At 37.6% G+C, this 21,679-nt stretch overlaps 1 protein-coding gene across 1 annotated transcript in view; it reads left to right on the top strand.

Moving 5' to 3' along the window:
- The first annotated feature begins 1,040 nt into the window (after positions 1–1,040).
- The window catches only part of LOC109098213 (disheveled-associated activator of morphogenesis 2-like), a 60,851-nt gene continuing 40,212 nt past the window's right edge, over positions 1,041–21,679 (top strand). Inside the window, exons 1-3 of the mRNA XM_042742063.1 lie at positions 1,041–1,046; positions 1,180–1,254; positions 17,434–17,528. Coding sequence (XP_042597997.1) covers positions 1,041–1,046; positions 1,180–1,254; positions 17,434–17,528 — 176 coding nt within the window. The remainder of the gene's footprint in view (positions 1,047–1,179; positions 1,255–17,433; positions 17,529–21,679) is intronic.

The following is a 21,679-nucleotide window of genomic DNA, read 5'->3' on the forward strand; positions in this document are numbered from 1 at the left end:
GTGTTTCAGGGTTAGCATCATCTGAGGTCCTCTGAGGGGTTGGCATCATCTCTTCTCAGGTGTTCTGGATCTAGGCTGGAGCTTGTGTAAATCCTAGTTACCAAGGGATGTAAATCCTGTGGCAAAACAGAGAAACAAATAGAAACATAATTAGCGTAGCTTCTGTTCCAACCAAGTAAAATTAATTAGTTTGACCCAAGCTAAAGAATAATAATGTGCATTTGATCAGATAGAACTGCAGTCCAAAATTTTGAGATGCATTATTTGAATGCTTTGCCAAAGAGATGTGTTTTTAATCTAGATTTAAACAGAGAAAGTGTGTCTGAACATTATCAGAGAGGCTGTTCCAGAGTTTGGGTGCCAAATGCAAAACAGCTCTACCTCCTTTAGTAGACTTTGCTATCCTAGGTACTACCAAAAGTCCAGCGTTTTGTGACCTTAGGGAGCGTTATGGATTGTAGCGTGTTAGAAGACTAGTTAGGTATGCAGGAGCTAAACCATTAAGGGCCTTATAAGTAAGTAATAATATTTTGTAATTGATATGGAACTTAATAGGTTACCAGTGCAGAGACTGTAGAATTGGGGTAATATGACCATATTTTCTTGACCTGGTAAGGACTCTAACCACTGCAGTAGTTTGTTTATTGAAATATGCATAACAAACACCCAGCACAACAACACAACAGTCCATTACAAAAGTCAAGAATACATGAACCATCAATGCACTAAATAACAACTACCTAATCAGAAATAACTATACAAAATCAGAACTAGCTTTTCTGCATCATTATAGAAAACATCATTATTTGAATTTTATTTATTAATTTTGAACCACCAAACAATCAGATATTGTTTTAAATATCCAAATATTGTATCAGCTCACAGATTCTGTTGTGGCGGCTACCAACTAAAAGTTCTGGTGGACTGATTGGACAACAAATAAACAAATATGTTGCTGTGGTTTACTGAACAATCATTTATCAGACACATTTACTTATAGTACCCTTATTATAAGGACACAAGTCATGTCTAAAGGGACAATGGTGGTAAACCTTTTCAATCCTTAGTATTAGCTTATTACCATTCAGTTATTCAAAAGTGATACACATAGTTATTTGCGAAAATCCCGTGTTTCTTAAAAAATTATCTAAATGACTTTATCCTGTGTTAATTTCTTAGGAACAAGAGGACCCCAACAAGCTTGCTACCAGCTGGCCTGATTACTATATTGACCGCATCAACTCCATGGCAGCTGTAAGTACTTCCTTTATTATCTGTATGTTTCTAACATGCACAACAAACTTTTGGACCCTTTGTGATAAAATCTGATTTTGACACAAATTAATGTGGAGGAAAAAATTATACTGAATAAAAATTTACCAAAACATTTGCAAGCCCACAAGTTATCAAACAAATAAACAAACAAAAAACAGTTCACTTGTTATTACTTGCACTAATGTCTGTTCATCCAGAATACTGAATAATCCATTTGCACACTGGAATATTTTTCTATGCACTTATTTACTGCCCATTGCACCAGTGTTAATGATGTTCATAGTTTCTGCTTATAGTGTACATACACTTATTACATAATCCATCTGTACAGTATCTTCATAGTACACCTATCTTTATATCATGGTGATAGTATTTAAAAATCTGTGAATTATGTCCATAGTACTGCCTTATCTGTATATGTATTGTACATTTGTAACATATTGTAGACACTGTATATCCTTTACTTACTGCTTATTGCACTTCTGGTTAGATGCTAACTGCATTTCACTGCCTTGTACCTTACATGTGCAATGACAATAAAGTTGAATCTAATTTTATTTTATCTAATCTAATATATTATATTCTAATCTAATCTATCAATATGAATCAGACTAAAGAATCTGGAAACCTGAAGGTATTATGTCTAAGAATGTCAGCTTTTTATTTTATTTTATTTTTATTTATTTATATTTTTTTTTTTTAACTATTATGTGACACTAGTAGGCAAACTAGTTTAGTGATATTTTAGTTGACTCATGCTAGCAAAATCTCATTCATGCACGTTGTCGGTGATAGACTGCCAAAATGTAATCACCCTAATGTCCTTATAGAAATGTAATATAATATTAAGCTACCTTGCAGATGTGAGCTGCCCCTGGCAACACGCATTGTTTAAAGTTCAACTGATTTTGCAGATGTTTGTTGGCTATTGACTTGGTTTAATAGAATAATCTCTCTTTGAACAGTGGATTCCCAGCATTGCTCTAGTACCCCATTTCCATGCAAATTGTCGTCATTATTGTCATCTTAAATGCTTTAGCAATCGAGGCCTTGATAGAGAGATATGATACTGTTTTTATGGTCAGACTGTGGTGAAAAATAACAGCTGTTAGTTAAAGGAGTTCTATGCTTTTTTGCATTTTCAACCTCCTACAGTGCAAAATGGTCCTATTTGTGCATGAAAACGGCCTGCAAAGATACAACGCACAAACTCCACTCCAAAGGTAGTTAATTTCTATATCAGTAAGCACTCTTTCTGAACTACCTCAAATGCTTTGATTGTAGTCCTGAGGTTTTTTTTACAAGAACATACACACCACAATATCCCTAATTTAACTAATTCCTGCCCAAGGCATATACAAAAAAAAAAAAAAAAAAAAAATTATATATATATATATATATATATATATATATATATATACACTGTAAAAAAAAAAAGTCTGTAGTTTTTACAAAATAATTTTGGCAGCTGTGGTTGCCAGAATACTTTTGTAAAAAATACAGAAAAAACTGTAAACACAATTACGGCCAAAAACTGTAAATTTTACAGTATAAAACTGTTATTTACAAACAAGAAAATTTGAATGTAAACCAGTAAATTCAACAACGCACACTGCTATTAAAATCTGTTTTGTACCTTTAACATACTGACAACCACCATAATAATGCAGGTGGTAAAAGAGAAAGCCACATGAAGAATCGAAGTTCATCACAAGTAGCTTTGCCACAAGCAGAAGTTTATATTAATATATAGAAGGTGCACAAAGTCATTCATGCAAACACAAAACACCATCATGGTGACACACGATACTTAAAAAAATTCAATAAACTTTCATTAAACAGCAGAAGATGTAACATAAAGCCCAAATGTACAACTGATAACAAAAAACTATTAAAAAAACATGATTATTTAAACAAAATACTTTCAAATGTGGAGCGTCACACAGGGAATTCTGGGAATATCAGTTTACAGTTTTTTGACTGTAAATTATACATTGATTTGTTCTTTTTTTATTTCTAAAAACTGTAAAATTAACAGCATTTTACTGTAAAATTACATGAAATGTCTGGTTAGATCTTTTACAGTTTTTCCCTGTATATAGTACAGGAACTTACTGTTAACCTATTAACACTTTTTTTTGTAGCGTTTTTACAAAATTGTACAGTTAAAATGACACTTATTTTTTACAGTGTATATATATATATATATATATATGTATATATATATATATATATATATATATATATATATATATATATATATAATATTAATAATAATAATAATAAAATAAGAAGGAGAGGGGCCTGGTTGAGTTAGTAGTTAAGTTAGTAGTTCAAGAGACACAGTTTCCCACATCTAATACTGTATATTTATACACATGCAGCCATTTACATTCAGAGACATAACCAACTGTTTATGTGAATTTTGTGTTTATGACAGTTGAGACAGAGCTGGCTCCCTGTGCATGCACTTTATGTGCGCACTCAGAAAACCATATTTCAGAAGTTTAAACTGACAAGATTTTTTAAAAGAAAAGAATAAACTTTTCATGATAATAAAGAACTGCAAGGTCATGTGAGTGTGAACGTTATAGAGATGATTATCAAAATTGATTAGATGTTTTATTTGTTGCGTAAGCTGCCAAGCACAGCCCTCTTCTGGAAAAGGGGGCAGGGAGCAGTATTTTACAGTGGCCGAGAATGCAAAACAAATCACAATTCTGAAAACAAAATAACAAATTCAGAATCAGAGTCAGAATCAGATCAGGATCAGAATCAGAATTAGCTTTATTCTCCAGGTGTGCGCAAACATTTGTTGTGATTTTTTAAGCTGCTCCTGGTACATTCATACATACCTACATACACATCTGACATGAGAACAGAAAACATTTAAATAGTAAGACTTAACAATAAATAATAATAATAATGTATATGAATCTGGAACAGCAGTTTATGTACAGATTTGTACATTATTTACTCTATATACAGGTGTATAAATAAAGAGAAATGTATAAGTATTAACATAATACTTGAGAAAGAGGCATTAATTAAAGATGGAGAGTTAATTACAGAACACAGGCAATGATTAATGTTTTAGTTGTTTAAGCTGGAGATGGCATGGGGTGGGGGGGTGGGCGCTGTTTTTATGCCTAGATGTTCTAGTGCACAGAGATCTGTAGCATCTGCCTGAGGGGAGAAGTGCAAACAGGTTGTGTCCGGGGTGAGAGGGGTCTTTGATGATGTTACATGCCCGTTTCTTCACTCTGGAGTTGTTTAAGCCCTGAAGGCTGGGCAGGTGCACACTAATGATCCTTTCTGCTGTCCTAACAGTCTGTTGCAGTCTTCTTAAATCTGATTTGCTGGCTGACCCAAACCAGACAGTTATAGAAGAGCACAGAACTGACTCAATAACAGCTAAGTAAAACTGTGTCATCTGTGCCTGTGGCAGGTTTAACTTTTTCAGCTAACGAAGGAAGTACAACCTTTGCTGGGCCTTTTTCACGACTGAGTCAATGTGAATGTCCCACTTCAGGTACTGAGAGATGGTGGTGACCAGGAACCTGAATGACTCCACTGCAGCCACTGTGCTGTCCATGATGGTGTCCACTATCATCTCCACAGTTTTGAGCATGTTCAGTGCCAGGTTGTTGTAACTGCACCAGACAGCCAGATGCTCAACCTCTTGTCTGTAAGCAGACTCATCGCCGTCCTGGATGATGCCGATGACTGTAGTGTCATCTGCAAAAACTTCAGGAGCTTGACAGAGGGGTCAGCAGAGGTGCAGTCATTTGTGTAGAGGGAGAAGAGCAGTGGGGAGAGAACTGAGGAGCTCCAGTGCTGATGGTGCGGGTGCTCGATGTGAGTTTTCCCAGTCTCACTAGCTGTTGCCTGTCTGTCAGGAAGCTTGTGATCCACTGACAGATGGAGGCAGGTACAAAGAGCTGTGTCAGTTTATTCTGAAGGGTGTCTGGGATGATGGTGTTGAAAGCGGAGCTGAAGTTCACAAACAAGATCCTTGCATAAGTCCCTGGTTTGTCCAGATGTTGGAGGATGTAGTGCAATCCCATATTAACTGCATCATACACAGACCTGTTTGCTTGGTAAGCAAACTGCAGGGGGTCCAGCAAGGGTCCAATAATATCCTTCAAGTAGGCCAACATCAGTCTCTCAAATGACTTCATTACCACAGATGTTAAAGTAACAGGTCTGTAGTCATTAAGTCCTGTGATTTTTGGTTCAGGAGGGGACTACACACAAATTTATATATATGTCAAATTTATAAATACACAAAGGTCCAGGGATCTGTTGAAGATCAATGTAAAGATTGGTGATAGCTGGACAGCACAGACTTTGAGGCACGCTGGAAAGACACCATCTGGGCCTTTGGCTTTCTTTATCTTCTGCTTTCTGAATCATCTTCACAGATCTTAAGTGCAGGCTGAGAAACAGGAGGGGGGTGTTCATTATACATTTATTATGTCCATGCTGTGAGATGGTCGGAGTGGGTGTGGGGTGTCAGACCAGTCTTTTTCTTTTCAAACCTGCAGTAAAACTCGTTCATGTCTTCAGCCAGTTGTTGATTGGCCTCAGTGCTGGGGGATGGGGTCTTGTAGCTAGTGATGGCTTTCAGGCCATTCCACACTGATGTAGAGTCGTTGCTTGAGAGCTGTTTTTTAGCTTTTCAGAGTAGTTTAACTTTGCCACTCTTATCTCCCTATTCAGTGTGTATTTGGCCTGTTAGTACAAGGCTTTGTCCCCACTCCTGTAGGTGTCCTCTTTGGCCTGGAGAAGCTGTTTGAGTCTTGCACTGAACCAAGGTTTGTCGTTGTTAAATGTTAAATAAATCCTGGTGGGAACACACATGTCCTCATAGAAACTAATGTAGGACATCACGGTGTCAGTAAGCTCGTCCAGATCAGTAGCTTCAAGCTCAAAAACACTCCAGTCAGTAAGTTCGAAGCAGGCTTGTAAATCCTGCTCTGCTTCAACAGTCCATCTCTTTACAGTTCTTACTACAGGTTTAGCAGATTTGAGTTCTGCCTGTATGCTGGTAGAAGATGAACCAAACAGTGATCAGAGTCCCAGAGCCGCTTGGGGGACAGAGTGGTATGCGTCCTTTAAAACTGTGTAGCATTTGGTCCAGTATATTGCTGTCTCTGGTGGGGCATATGATGTGCTGTCTATATTTAGGCTGTTCACGGGTGAGATTAGCCTTATTTAAATCACAGAGAACGATAATGAAAGAGCCTGGATAACATTGTTCTGTGTGTGTGATCTGATCAGCCAACAGTTCTAGCACAGTTTTCACACATGCATTTATGAGCAATGTACACACACACCAAAACAACTAAGGAGAATTCCCACTGTGAATAAAAATGCTTACAGTTAATAAAGAGAGTTTCCAAACTCCTCTAGGGGTCCAAGGGTGTTTTGGAGGCCTGGAGAAGTTTTGACATGCCCTGGCATTTCGTCACCTTAGAATTATAAGGTTCTACCTGCTTTCTGAGCAGTTTTGAAATACTGAGCTTAAAAGTTTTAGCATTCCATATAGCAAAAATGATATGGGGAACAAGTTTCTTTAAAACATGAAAATGACAGGGACCCTTTGTATTCTAAATGTACAATATCAAAATCCTCTCAAATTTGTAAATGTGGATTTATGGAATGGGTCAAATGCAGATGGAACCTTCTAATTCTAAAAAAAAAAAAACACTTTTCGCTTGGAAGGTTCTATCTGGCAAACATTTTTTTGAAGCAATAATTTTCAAGATACACAAACAGTTTACTTATAATTTGATTTCAAATGTAAAATGAGTTTGTTGACATGCATGAAAACCGTTACATTTAATGGTTTTTATGACATTTATTTCATATTTTAAATGGATTTTTTTTTCTTGATCATGTTAAGCATAAAATGCAGTGCTAAATACTTTGTCCAGTGCAGATGTTAAATGTAGGCAGGAATATGATGGGTAATTTAACACATTATTGCAGGAACCATTTAAGTTTAAGTTTCCTTTTGTTTAGACAAAGCAGCTACTGTAATAAATCTGACCAGGACTTTATTCCACAGAAAGTGGGACAGGTAAAATGGCTTTCTCTAGACATCAGTATGGCTGAAATAACATGCTAATGTTTATTGTTGTAATTAAGACCAAATCGATTAAATTGTTGAGTTTTTGACTTTTAAAGCTTAATATTGTAAAATTTAAGACATTTTAAGACAAAAAAAAAAACAACAAACGGCAAGAAAACAGACTATGCTTCAGCAAAGGTGTTTAACAAAGTTTAATAAACATTGAAAAATGTTTCACTGACTATATATAACTAAAAATATTTCACATTTAAAATATTGAAATTACTTCAACTATGCAACAACTCAGTTTTTACCAACAATGTAAAATTTTACATTTAATCTCACTTAATGTAGTATACACTTAATCAAATAACATACAGCTCAGTGGCTTTGTTTACACTGCCAGTTAAATGTGACCCAATTCCGAATTTTTGCTCATATGTGACACAGATCGGATCTGTTTTATGACTGTGTAAACGGGAAAAAAACGCATGCATTCGGATATTTCAAGATCAGATTCAGGCTTCATTCACATGTGGAAATAAATTGGATATAAATCAGATTATGTGCCAATGTGACTGTCATGTAAACAGGCAGATCGGATTTTCTGAGGCATTGCGTTCTATACGCAGAGGCAAACCAAGTGGGGGCCCCAGGCAAAATTAATATATGAGGCCCTTTTAAAAGATTATTTTGTTAATATGTTTTCGTTACCAAGATATATATTTACACAACACAGAAAAAGTAGTTAAAACACATATAATAGAACATAAATTAGTCTTCATCTTTATGGCAGAAGATACAATACTGTACAAATACAATCTTGCAGATATAGTACAATGTGAAAATATGTACAATGTGTACATATATAGTGTGTTGGCTATTTTGAGCTACAGGCAAAAAAAAAAAAAAAATTATTTTTTACAGTAATGGATTATCACCTTAAAAATGGTGCTTACGAGCCTTAGCTACAGCAAATGCTGTCACTATGTCCTCCATATCCAAATTAGTGTCAGTGCTGATAGCCTCTCTTGGTTCATTGTTGACCTGAGGTATGTTTTTATCAGCTTTACTGGTTTTATTAGACAACTAATTAGACAACTAATTATGTTAACTCAACTAATCTGTGCCAGTTTGAAAACGGAGGCCGACGCATCACGAGGAAAAAGCAAGCACATCCAGCATAACAGGTGAGGGGGTCCCCGAGGGGGGATGCAGATAAATTGCTCTATGTTATTAATAATGACATTTCTGATTGTTCAATGGTCAGCCGTCAGGGGCCGCCTCAAAATGTCTACCTTGCCAATTGTCTGCCTTGCCTGCCCTATTGCTACGCCTCTACGTCATTAAAACTATGACAATTTGGTACTTCTCCACGGTTTAACGACGTCTTATGTCGGGCTATTTTAAAATAAAAACTGTATAAAAAAAAAAAAAAAAAATCTTATATCTTATGTAATTTTCAAGCAGAAGTGTTTGTGAGCAGGTTGGGCAGGTTGGTATTTCACGGGCAGGTGGGGATTATGCAAATGTGTTACCCAGTTATGTATTTCGGTAACAGGCAAAGATTCGAAAATATGATGACTCGTTAAGGCGATTCAGAACCGACTCTCTCTTTTAAGAGACAATATCTTTATTTATCATGCCCTTTTTTGATTAACAACTTTGCAGATTGTTTTGCTTTAAGGATAGCTACATTATAAACTGCAAAAGAGATATTTTTCAAAAACCCTTATGGCCTGCTCTTTAATAATCAATTCATTTGTAATGAACACACTTAAGTTATTTTTACATTTGATTGTTTTTCGTACATGAATGCTTTAGTTTAGATATAAAATGATAAAGATAATGCATTATTTGTTTCTTTCCAGGCTATATGTTTTTTTTTTTTTTGTTTTTTTTTTTTGCATCTGTTCTTATTTATAATAGCAAAGATAAAATAAAAAATAGCGGTATTGTGATTATTAATATAGTAATATTTTTTATTTTTATATTTTTAATTGCTCATTGTGACTCGTTTTGTCAGCACAAGTCACATGATTCTCATGCGATGTTTTAGATGGCATGGCAAGTGTAAACACATAAATTGGATATGGGTCACAATTGAAAGAATATGTAAATGGACAGCCAAAAAAAAAAAACGGATATAGGCAACAAATCAGAATTGGGCATCAAGACCTGCAGTGTAAACGAGGCCAAAGAAAGCTGATCTTGATTGGTCCTCGTGTGTGCATTCGAAGTGCTGAATGGCTCACACAGATAGAACCTTTTCGAACCAAGTTAAAGTCCCAAAATGTACATAACTTAAAAAAGAAACATCACATAATGTAAATAACTTGTCACAGAATATGCATATTTGATTAACTCAATTTTGACAAAAAATGTCAGATAGAACCTTATAATTCCAAGGTGATGATTTGTGCTTTTGTCAGTTGCTTATAAACATATTAATGGCTAAAGTCTAATAACACTGTAATCAGCACAAACTGGGCTACAGTAATAAGTGAGCAGCATGTATGTACATGATTGTGTTCTTGAGAAAGCAATGTTTACGCGTGGTTAGTGAAAAAATATAAACATTTTAAGTCACTGCAATAAGGCCATAAAACACATACAGAATATTTATTCACAATACTTTTGAGAACTGGATCTTGTACCCTAGAGTTTTTGCTTCAAAATGATGTGTACATTATCTTGTTTACTCGCTCATAGAAAACAATATATTGATTAAAACTTTTATAAGAAACTTTTTGAGTAGATAGGGTCTATGCGAGAAGGTGTCAACTATCATGCATAATGCTGTGATTCACACTTGAAAGCCCGCATAATGAGCCTTTCAGTCAGGTGTGTGTGACTAAGAGGGAAGAGATACAACACAAAATAACATGAAAAAAACAAACAAGAACATTTAAACATTTTATTATAAACAAAAAAAACTTAGCTATCACACAAAATAACTTGAGATTCACTTGCGAGTGCAGTTAAACAGTTTATTAGGAACAATCAAAGCTGACTTTCAAAGCTGAATTTTTAACATCATTACTTCAGTTACATGACCCTTCAGATATCATTCTAATATTCTGATTTGCACATTGGTTTCATATGGATTACTTTATCACAGAATATTTGTTTTCGTTTAAAAGTAGACATGTCAAGCTTTCTATAGATATATCTCTCATGACTCTTTGTTGATTATTTGCTGAGTTACAGTTCATTTTAATGACGCGTTCCTAAATGAAGATCATGCAGACCAAGGCGGCAGACAGCGCACCCTGTTTGTTTTCTTTATTTTATAAATGCACAAAGTTTTTGTTGTTATTATTTGTGTATACAAATAAAAGTAGACCCATTACAGATTCAATTGATGTATTGCTCTTATCTGTAAGATCAAAACTAAAAGTGTAATTTAAGTTATTGTTGGTGTTATCAAGAGAAGATACCACAAAACGCATATCCGCGTTTGTCGACCCCAGAGGGTTAAAACTGTCATATCTGTACACCAGCCTTCATTGATGTAAAAAGATAATCCACCATGTCTTGTTTTACCCCACGACTTGGTGACGCAGTCTGCTCTGAATAGCTGGAATCCCGTTAGATGTAGCATGCTGTCTGGGATGGCTCTGTTCAGCCATGTTTCTGTGAAGCAAAGTGCAGCAGTTTAAAAAGTCCTTGTTTGTGCGGGTGAGGAGTCATAGTTCATCTGATTTATTTGCTAGGAAGTGGAGATTGGCCATATGAATGCTCGGCAGCAGAGTCTTAAAACCACGCTGTCAGAATTTCCTGAGCGTGCTGGTGCGCTTCCCTTGCTTGCGTCACCTGGAGCACTTGTATAGGAACACAGCTCCTCTGACTAAAACATCTAAATGCTCAAATGTCCAGTAAAACATCTAAATGCTCAAATGTCAGCAGAAAGTTATTTGGTGTGCTACTTCTGATATACAGGAGGTTGTTTTTTAGTAAAGCTGATTGTGGAAAAGTTGCTTGAGACAGGACAAACAAACAAAAAAAGTACAAGTACCAAGGAGCGACATACCGATGCTGCCATCTGCGGCGACATCTTGCCATCTGAAAACACAACAAAATATCTGACAAAACAGAAGAGGTAGGTATACTTTGAGAATGTATTACTTACTGCTGACTGTACAAGATATCTGCCAAACAAGGTATACAGGAAGTACAGTAGACTAGTGGAAAATAATTTGGAGATGTTCTTAAAGTAGCTCAGTATAAATAAGTATTACCCTTACTGTGGAATAAAATATGACATGCTTCCAAATTTCAGTGGTCCATGTGGAAAAAATCTCAAGCTTGTGAAAGAGGCACAAAAGAAAACAGCCATGTCAGTGAACATTACGGGTAGCCTAGATAGTGATAATATAGCTAGAACATGTGTCTTGCCACTGTGATGTGATCCTTTGATGACCGTTTCAATGGACCGTTTCCTCCAATTTTTTTTATATTTTCGTTTAAAAACATATGTATGGACATTTATAACACTACTCTGTATTTTATTACCTTTGAATCAGATTATAAGATAGTTAATGCTAATGCGAGGGTGTTCTAAAACAGGGGAGTGATAGTAAATTTGACATAGTTCTCTTCTAACTGCCTGTCACAATCACCAGCTGGAGTGCCCATGAGCTCCACCAGTGGCACTCCATTCCTGACTTTTACCATTCACCCAGGGCTCCATTTCCCATAATCCTTTGACCAAGACTCATCTGCACTCATCATCAGTTGCAGTCACCTGTCTCTCATTACCTCATCAGTCTCACACTATAAGAATAGCACACAAACACTCTCACAACGTGGTTGATTTCTAGCCTATAATGTTTCCTGGTCTTCTCTGTTTCATTGCCTTGCCTTTGTTTTCTTTGATCTTGGACTGCTTTCTGTTTTGTTGTTGTTTGCTGCCTGCCCGTCGCCTGTTACTGGATTACCCTTTTGGTTTACCTTGTTCTACTGTTTGCTGGTGTTTTGACCCTGCCTGTCTAACTATGTCTTAATAACAAAAAAACAATATCGATCCACACCTCCTACGTTACACTACCGTCATCAGTATTTTTATTTTATATAACCCATGAAAACACTATCGTGGCATTTTTCTTTTGTTATTTGGGCAAATAGGAATGCAAAAAACAAGGCAGAGGTATGTATAATTGGGATTTTTTTTATGTGGAGTGGAGAGAATATACAGTATATATTTAAAGGGGAGAATATAAATATAAAATATTAAGAGTTCAACAGTCTTTTTATTAGGAAAATTGAACTGGAATTAAGATACATATTTAATAGCCTACATAGTTCAAAAACTGCCAGTGTTATGGAAGGAGATTCAGACAGTAGATGAGAATGAACAGATATGTTTATTGATGGCAACAGAAGCAGGATGGATAATGGCAGGTGAGTAGGTAGTTGAATAGATAGGTTCCCAGAATAATAGTGGATAGCAGTAATACTTTGGGTTCTTACAGGAGCTCATGGAATGGTTGGTAGTTGGATGGTTAATGGCACACACCTCACCGGTGGACGTGACTTGAGGGGGGCGAATGGAATACAGCATTCCATTCGCCGGTGGACGTGACTTGAAGACGAAGGAGGAGACAGACGCTGGAGAGGAGCACAGGAGGTAAGTACACAAGGAAGGTAAGGATATCGATCTTTGGCTGGTGTAGCATAAAGAGTCCACTTCGTATAAATGAGCCCAGACACTGGAGTAGTGTGAGGTGTGTGCTTATGAGGCAGTCTTGATGAGGGTGATCATGAGGAGCAGGTGTGTGTACTTAAAACTCAGGTGAGGGTGTGTGCTGTGATTGGGTAGTGAGTGAGCCTGGCCGATCTGTGACAGTACCCCCTCCTCCACGGCCCGCTCCTGAGGGCCGAGGACCCTGACATTGTTGTGGTCTACCTCTTCCTCAGGGAGTAGGATAGTCGGGATGTGTAGAATGGAAAGCCTCCAGCAGAGTAGGGTCGAGAACGTCATCCCTGGGGACCCAAGACCGTTCCTCCGGGCCATAGCCTTCCCACATTTTTCTGCTTTGAGGAAGAGACCTCCGCAACTGGCGACGATGTTCGGCCATACTCCAGGAGTAGATGAGGATATCATAAATATAGATGAGGACAAACTGATGGAAAATCTCCCGGAGTATATCATGCATGAAGACCTGGAATACAGAGGGGGCGTTGACTAATCCATACGGCATGACAAGATGTTCATAATGGCCAGTAGGGGTCATGAATGCAGTATTCCATTCGCCCCCCTCATGTATCCGGATGAGGTTGTAGGCGCTGCGGAGGTCCAACTTGGTGAATATGGTGACTCCGCGGAGATGTTTCTGTGCTGCTGGGACGAAGGGAAGTGGATAACGAACTTCACTGTTATCTTATTGCTCCTGTAGCTCAAGTGGTAGAGCATTGCGTTAAGAAGCGCAAGGTTGGGGGTTTGATTCCCCGGGAACATATGATAGGTAAAAATTGATAGCCTGAATGCACTGTAAGTCGCTTTGGATAAAAGCGTCTGCTAAATGCATACATTTAATTTTAATTTAATTTATTGAGAGCCCCGTAATCGATGCAAGACAGCGAGCCTCCATCCTTCTTGGCCACAAAGAAGAAACTCGAAGCAGCAGGGGATGTTGAAGGGCGGATGTAGCCTTGCGATAAAGACTCTTCAATATACTCCTCCATGGCCTTTCTGGAAGTGAAAGTGGATAAATCTTTCCACGGGGCACTGGCTCACCCGGCATTAGATCGATGGCACAGTCCCATGGCCTATGTGGTGGCAGCTGTTAGGATTTCCTCTGGCAGAAGACATCCCTGAATGGGCATTGCAGGCAGGAATATGCACTGACTGTTTTTCCACAGGGCTTTCAGTGGACGTGGAGTTGATGGTAAATGTCTCGGGTTGGAGTGCTGGTGGCTGAGGAGGGTGAGGGAAACAGTCAGGGAAACAATTCCTGCCCCACTTCAGGATCTCACCAGTCTTCCAGGACATGATAGGGTTGTGCTGCACAAACCACGAGTGCCTAAGAATCACGTTAGCGGTGTATCCCTCCAGAACCAGGAGATGAATTATTTCTTCATGCAACAGTCCGACTTGGAGATGGATGGGACTCACACTGAAATGAACGTGTCTTCGGCTAAGTGATTTTCCTGTTATCGACTGGACTTGGTAGACGGTTTTGGTGGTAGCAGTCGGAGGTTGAGTTGGCTGCAGAGGCTCCCAGAGATGAAATTTCTGGCTGACCTGGAATCGAGAAGGGCATGTACTGGAATAGATACATCAGAGGCAGTAAGTATTACAATAGCGGTGAGGGGCTGCATATTCACAATTGCCGGCTTAATAACACTCACCACGGGTCGAGGAGGATGGATTTCTCCACAATACAGACACAAACCCTGGGTCAGCCGCTTCTGCCGCTCAGCGGATGCAAGCCAAATTGTATCCACTTGCATTGGTTCGTGGCCTGGTTCTGGAGTGCTGGTGACTCAGGCCGATGGAGGAATGGAGTGCCTGAAGATGGGGTTTGCTCTTCAAAGCAAAACTGCATACGATTAGCACATCTGGTGGACAACTGCATGAAGCATTCCAATCCATATGAGCCATCATAAACCGCAAAAATCTCTGTACAAGTCCCTGCTGATAAGCGATGAGGAGCGAGCGCTCATTCCAGCCGCTGGCCGCAGCGAGGGTTCTGAATTTGAGAGAGTATTCATTAATGGACATGGAACCTTGACAGAGATTATATAACTGCTCACCAAGTGACGAATCACCCGCTGATCTGCCAGAGACTTCATGGAAGTGTTCCAGGAAGTTATTCAGAGACGCGTTATGGTACCAGCTTCAGCCCAGATGGTTTCAGCCCATTGGAGTGCTTGTCCTGTCAGCAGAGAGATGATAAATGCAATCTTCACTGTGTCAGAAGTAAAGAGATGCGGCTGCATTTCTAGGGCCAGTGAACACTGTAGCAGAAATCCTATTGCACTCCTCCGCCGTGCCAGAGAAGGGCACTGGTCTGGCCATGGGACTGGCGACAACTGATGACGAAGAGGTTTTGACGTTTGTGATGGACGTAACAAGAGGAGTCATGGATGCGTTGGAGAGGAGAACAAGCCAGACAGAATCCATGAGCTCCTGGAATGGGACGTTTGCACTCATGTTGCCTTACTGTAGTGGTCTGGTCTTCTGTTATGGAAGGAGACAGTAGATTAGAATGAAAATGTATGTTTATTGATGGCAACAGAGGCAGGATGGATAATGGCAGGTGAGTGGGTAGATGAATAGATAGGTTCCCAGAATAATAACGGATACTTACAGGAGCTCATGGAATGGTTGGTAGTTGGATGGTTGATAGCACACACCTCACCGGTGGACATGACTTGAAGACAAAGGAGGAGACAGACGCTGGAGAGGAGCACAGTAGGTAAGTACACAAGGAAGGTAAGAATATCGATCTTTGGCTGGAGTAGCATAAAGAGTCAACTTCATATAAACAAGACCAGACACTGGAGTGGTGTGAGGTGTGTGCTTATGAAGCAGTCTTGATGAGGGTGATCATGAGGAGCAGGTGTGTGTACTTAGAACTTAGGTGAGGGTGTGTGCTGTGATTGGGTAGTGAGTGAGCCTGGCTGATCCATGACAGCCAGTAGGAGCAACTTTTGGATCACCATAAATATAGAAAATAAAATATAGAAGTTTTCCTCATAACAGTTGTACACAAAGCAGCGCGGCTCTCATAAACGCTACCTTATCAGGCATTATTCAGGCATTAAGATGAAATGAAAATGACATTGAAACTTTTCTGAAGACAGATTATTAGCTACCATTCTATTCGGTGGATCACCAGTCACATATGTCATCAGGTTGTGGCTACAGTGTTGAATAAAGTGATGCCATTATTCAAAAAGGTTTTTCTGAGTCATCATTTCACATTGTTATAAGGTTATTGTAATATAATTAATGCACATAAAGCTCAATCTGCAAAAACAATCTTGAGAAAAGCCTACACCATTGTCCTGTTTATACACCAACATATGGGTGTGTGTAGGCTACAAATTTACAATTAAACTGCGAAAGGTATTCGATGCAGTTTGCCGTGCTCGTCCGTTAACTAGTGCAGTTATGCCACACAAATATCTTTATGATGGTTTACACTAAGAAAATAACATTTGCATTGCAGCTGCAAGAGATTTTTTTTAACTTTTCTCTCACAGCGTTGCTCCCATGCTGTGTTCTGCATGATTAACTTTAGGCAATGCATCCACTATTATTACAAAAAAAAAAAAAATAGCATGAGAAGGCGATATATGATTTATTAAATAATTATTAATGATAGCAACTGTTTGTAGTCTATACTTTACACACAGTGTGTAGGGGGTAGGGGTATTTCGGAACGCAGTTTTATTTTAATTTTAATTTTTTTCCCAGTTTTAGGTCCTAAAGGCTTGCAGCAATATTTTTTATTTTTTTATTTCTCTTGACAACTAATATTTTTTTTATCGTGATCTAGACACAAGAAAACATTTTGTACTTCTGAAAAAAAAAAGGAAAAAAAAAGAAAGAAAAAATGAAAACAGGTTTGAAAATGCCCCCTTTACCTATACTTGGATTTGTCGTTGTGTTTTCTGATTTGTTATTTTGTTTTCCAATTTGTTGTTGTGCTTTCTGAATTGTTATAATGTTTTTGGAAGTGTTATTTCGTTTTTTAGATTTGCATTTGTAATTTGTCATTTTGTTTTCAGAATTGTGATTTATTTTGCAATTCTCAGCCACCATAGTATTTGCTTTAAAAGACACATGAAAACTAAAAGGTTTGGTGTATGTAAATGCTACTGAAGTAGATATTTAAGGATCAGTGCTTGTAGATAGGAATAAAACGGGAAGGTTTGGTCTGTGTTAGTATTTCTGAAGTGGATATTTATGGCTAAAAAACACCCTTTAAAAATATGTATAGTAATTGAACTCTGTTACCGTTAGCCTGGACATGGTTTATAGCTTTTCTGAAGCATGCCTGAGCTGACATGATCAGTTTTATTTGTTTAAAACCAGAGTAAATGTTTGACAAAAATCACCTGTATTTCAGATGCAGACACTATTTGCTTTTGATGAAGAGGAAATGGAGATGAGAAACAAGGTGATAGAGGATCTAAAGACAGCCCTCCGGACTCAACCAATGAGGTTAGAGAATTTAATTCTTTATATTGATCCATAATTCTGATCTCCAGTTCAAGGAGTCAAGAGTGAATACCTTGATTTAAAAGAGCTGCTCTCAGCAAAACTAATTGGCAACTAATTCCGGCTTGGATTATGTGGGAAGTGCATTTTTCTACAGATTAGGATGTCTCTGCCATCTGTGAGGACTGGCATGGAGGCGAACATTACTGCATCCGTCTTTGTCTGTGACTGTCTTCTGTATGTTGGTTGATCACTACTTCTGAACACATTTAAGTGCTGTGTATCATTCATTTAGCTGAAACATTGACTTACTGCTTCCTGTCTATAGTCCTGGGCCTTTTTGTACATAAAAATAAGTCAGAATGAGACACCAGTATCTTTTTTCCCTTCAAAGATTGACTAATCTTTGAGATATATTTTATCGCCAAGCCCATGCTGTCTTTAGACCATTGGTCTAAAGTCTCTTTCTTCACTGCTGTCAAACAGAACCAGAGCTGCTTCTCTGAGTCACAAAGAAAAAAATGTCTAAGCTGTCAGTCACACTGTATCCAATCATCTAGACATATAAGGCAACTTAAAAAGGACTGACTGTTAAAATAACTGCTTCCACATTGCCATATATGAGGGACCGTATGGACCATGCATGTAAATTTTTTTGTGGTCAATTTAGTCACTAAATGTTAGATGGTTTATTTTTGTGATCTTGGTTCTTTAGAGAGATAAAATGCAGTATCATCTGAGTGACCCCAGCAGTGCAAATTCAACAACTGCTGTAAGTGAAGTAAAGTGCAGTTTACACGACAACATTTTCAGCCAAAAACTGGAAACTTTTTATGGGTTTTGCCTGTTTGTTTTCATGACAACTGTGTTTTGGGGACTGAAAACACATAATTTTAAAAATGGGTTTCAAAGTGCAAGTTTTTGAAAACGCCACCATTATTGTTTCCATGTAAACACCCAATACGGGAATCTTTGAAAATGGTGATGTCATGCGTTTGGGTAGTACATATGTAGATAATACAGCGTTTTTGGCAGTTTTCACAGATATGTGAAACGCAAATCATATTGAAAACATCATGTATACGTGAAATTTTTTAAAAACGCAAGGGAAAACCTTTCTTTTTTTTTTTAACTACACCGTTGTCATGTAAACGTAGCCTAAAATGTACACAACTCAAGTAGCCTGCAATTTAAAAGCAATCAAAAAAGTATTAGCTATAAATAGAAGTAATCCATGAATTTTTATGACAAGTTCTTCGAGAGCAGCTACAGTAGCTGGGTCTCGGATGTAATCTGCTAACTGATGTAAATGTGGCTTTGAGGCTTGAAGGTATTTTTTGCACCTCATCAATGCCAGTGCAGGAATTACTTTAAATGAGCAGAAAGAAATTAAAATATTGAATACCCAATTTACGTAATAGTGAAATGTATTAAATACAAGTCAGCCCGAGTGTTTTTTAAATCTAGAACAACTTTTTTTCATACAATTTTAAGTGTTTATTTAAATTATACTGTTTTTGAAATTGTAGCTTTGTTACCATCAGTTAATTTATGGCTTTAGGAGTCATTTTACACTGTTATAAATCTAACAAGTGCCATAATTAGATGATGTAACATCCAAATCTGTCATGCAATAACCGGCTTTATCCAATATGGAAAATGCTGCAAACACTGCCCACATGAAAACTCAAGCAAACCTTATTTGCAATGTTATTACAGCCTTTTTAAGAACAGATCATTTGCAACAATCTGATGTAACTTACAGTAGTAAAAAGACATAAACGCTCTCTTTGTGGATCAGGTTCACAGGTAAAAAAAAAAAAAAAAAAAAAAAAAGGTACAGTTAGCACTCTACGGCTGTTTACAGTTGTCAAAAATTTTCTCGAACAATGTCACTCCATATTTGCTTCACAATCTCTTGAATGTTTTCAGAAATATCAAAACAAGTGCAGAGGAATTTTTAATAGTGTAAGATAATAAGATAATAGTAAGATCCTCTGTTTTATTAACATTTGTTAGCCCCTTATTTAATACTTCTCAAGCTGTGATGTAAAGGATATTTTTTTAAACACATAAAAAAAATAAATTAAAAAATCCTGCCCCAACTTCCTGTTTAAACAGGAAATTTTGTCAACATAGGGGAAAAAAAGACATGCCCAAGTCTGGGCTAATTTGTGGTAATACTATTAAAATCTTGTGTGTCTCATTTTATCATTGATTAATGATCTAGGAGTGTTCCTCTATACCAAGGGTGGCGAACTCTGGTCCTGGAGAGCCGCAGCCCTGCAGCCCTCCAGCCCTCCAACTCTAATTAAAACTCACCTGCTTGTAGCTTTCTACTAACCCTTCAGGTGTGTAAGATTAGGGTTGAAGCAAAACTCTGCAGGGCTGTGGCTCTCCACCACCAACATTCGCCACCCCTGCTGCACTTGCTATCTTTGCTCAGTAGAAAGTTAGCCTGCTGAGACAAAAGTATCATTCATTACTCAGTGCAAACAATCTGCAAGTTACTTCATCTGTTATTTGATGCATCTTAAGATGAATTTGAGAAGACAGCAGTGGCGGCCTGTCTACTTCAGTCCCTGTGCCATATACGTATACACACCGTATATATTTTGAAAATATTTCCATGTATATATTTATTTTCATATTTATATTCATTATTATTGATATTATATATAAATATTTTTAAATGTATAAACAACATATTTTTAAATGTATAAATGCATGTGTGTGCATTTACATATACATAATAAATATACACAGTAAACACACATATATGCAATTAATCATGATTAATCATTTGACAGCACTAGTAGGAAGTAAATTATGTATATAGTTAGTAATGTAATATGTCTTCATACCTTTTCCCCATGATACTCTTTCAGACACTTAACCTTACACTGTTTATGCATGTAAACATTACTAAGTGGTGCATACATTAATTAACTGGTTTGGCTTCTTGATATTATAATTCAGTTTTGTATTTGTATTTGCATTACACTGCCATCTCACAGCAAGAAAGTCCTCCAGATATCCTTTTTTTTTGGATATTGTCTTCAAGTTTCATGTGCTCCACCTTTTTTTTCATTTGTTTTTTTTTTTTTTTTTTTTTTTTTGTTTTTTTTTTATTTTTTTTTATCCACATTCTGGAAGGAGTGTGCAGATGGCAAGCTTTTCTTAATTTGGTATTTTTAATATAAACTGTGTAGCCACGACACAGGGCCTCTGTCTTCACACAGCTGGTCAGCCAACATAAAATGTCATTCCAAAGCAAGATAGGTTTCTCAACATCCTCTGGAAGATCCTGAAACTCTCACCACCACAATGAGGGGCTCAGACCGGGAAGTGTACTTGTGTCAAGTCAGTGAGAGATATGGAGACAACATGTCTATTGATCTTTTGAATTACTGAGGTACTTTCTGCAGCTTTAAGGGGGTGATTAATTTATTTTTATTTATGACATGGAAAATGTGATGTAACTAAACTCACTGTGGTTCAGTTTAGGTCAACGGAAAGTATGTTCAGCTTAAGGAATGTTTTTAGCTATGTTTGGACAAAAATTGCCATATTATTCTGAGGATGAAATGTCAGTAGGGTTTCAATAAAGAAACAACCACCTTCTTCCCCCTCTTCTGCAGTTTGTGTAAATAATCTGACGTCCTCTCTCATAACCAAATATTAAGTTTCAAAATACTAATGATATGACCTCAAAGAAGTCCAAGTATGTGGAACTCAACTACTTTTTTTCACATTTGTTGAACACTTTAATGGAAATTGCACCGCAAATGCTTTAAGCATTTGGAAGGATTTGTGTTTTTCTCTCCATGCTGTGAGAAGTGTAGTAGCTAGGTCCAGTGAGCATCAATGACTGAAGGAAAATAGAGTAAAGTGCAAGAGAGGTAGCTTTAGGCAGCTCAGAAGTCATCCTGTGAGGCATGGTTTTTGTTGGCAATGGTTTAAAGGGACAGTGTACTACCCCACCTGTGCCCCCTACATGCTCAGCTTCCAGGGTAATTTACACACTCCTGGCTGCTCTTTCCAGACTGGTGAACTGTAACTGATACACAATATTGCACACGTGAGTGCTTTTGTTCACACTGAGTCTGGCTGAGTGTGACTGTGAACAGGTCGGTAAGGCACTTTATCAAGGC

The sequence above is a fragment of the Cyprinus carpio genome, chromosome B17 (assembly GCF_018340385.1).
Source record: "Cyprinus carpio isolate SPL01 chromosome B17, ASM1834038v1, whole genome shotgun sequence".
Taxonomy (NCBI): Eukaryota; Metazoa; Chordata; class Actinopteri; order Cypriniformes; family Cyprinidae; genus Cyprinus; species Cyprinus carpio.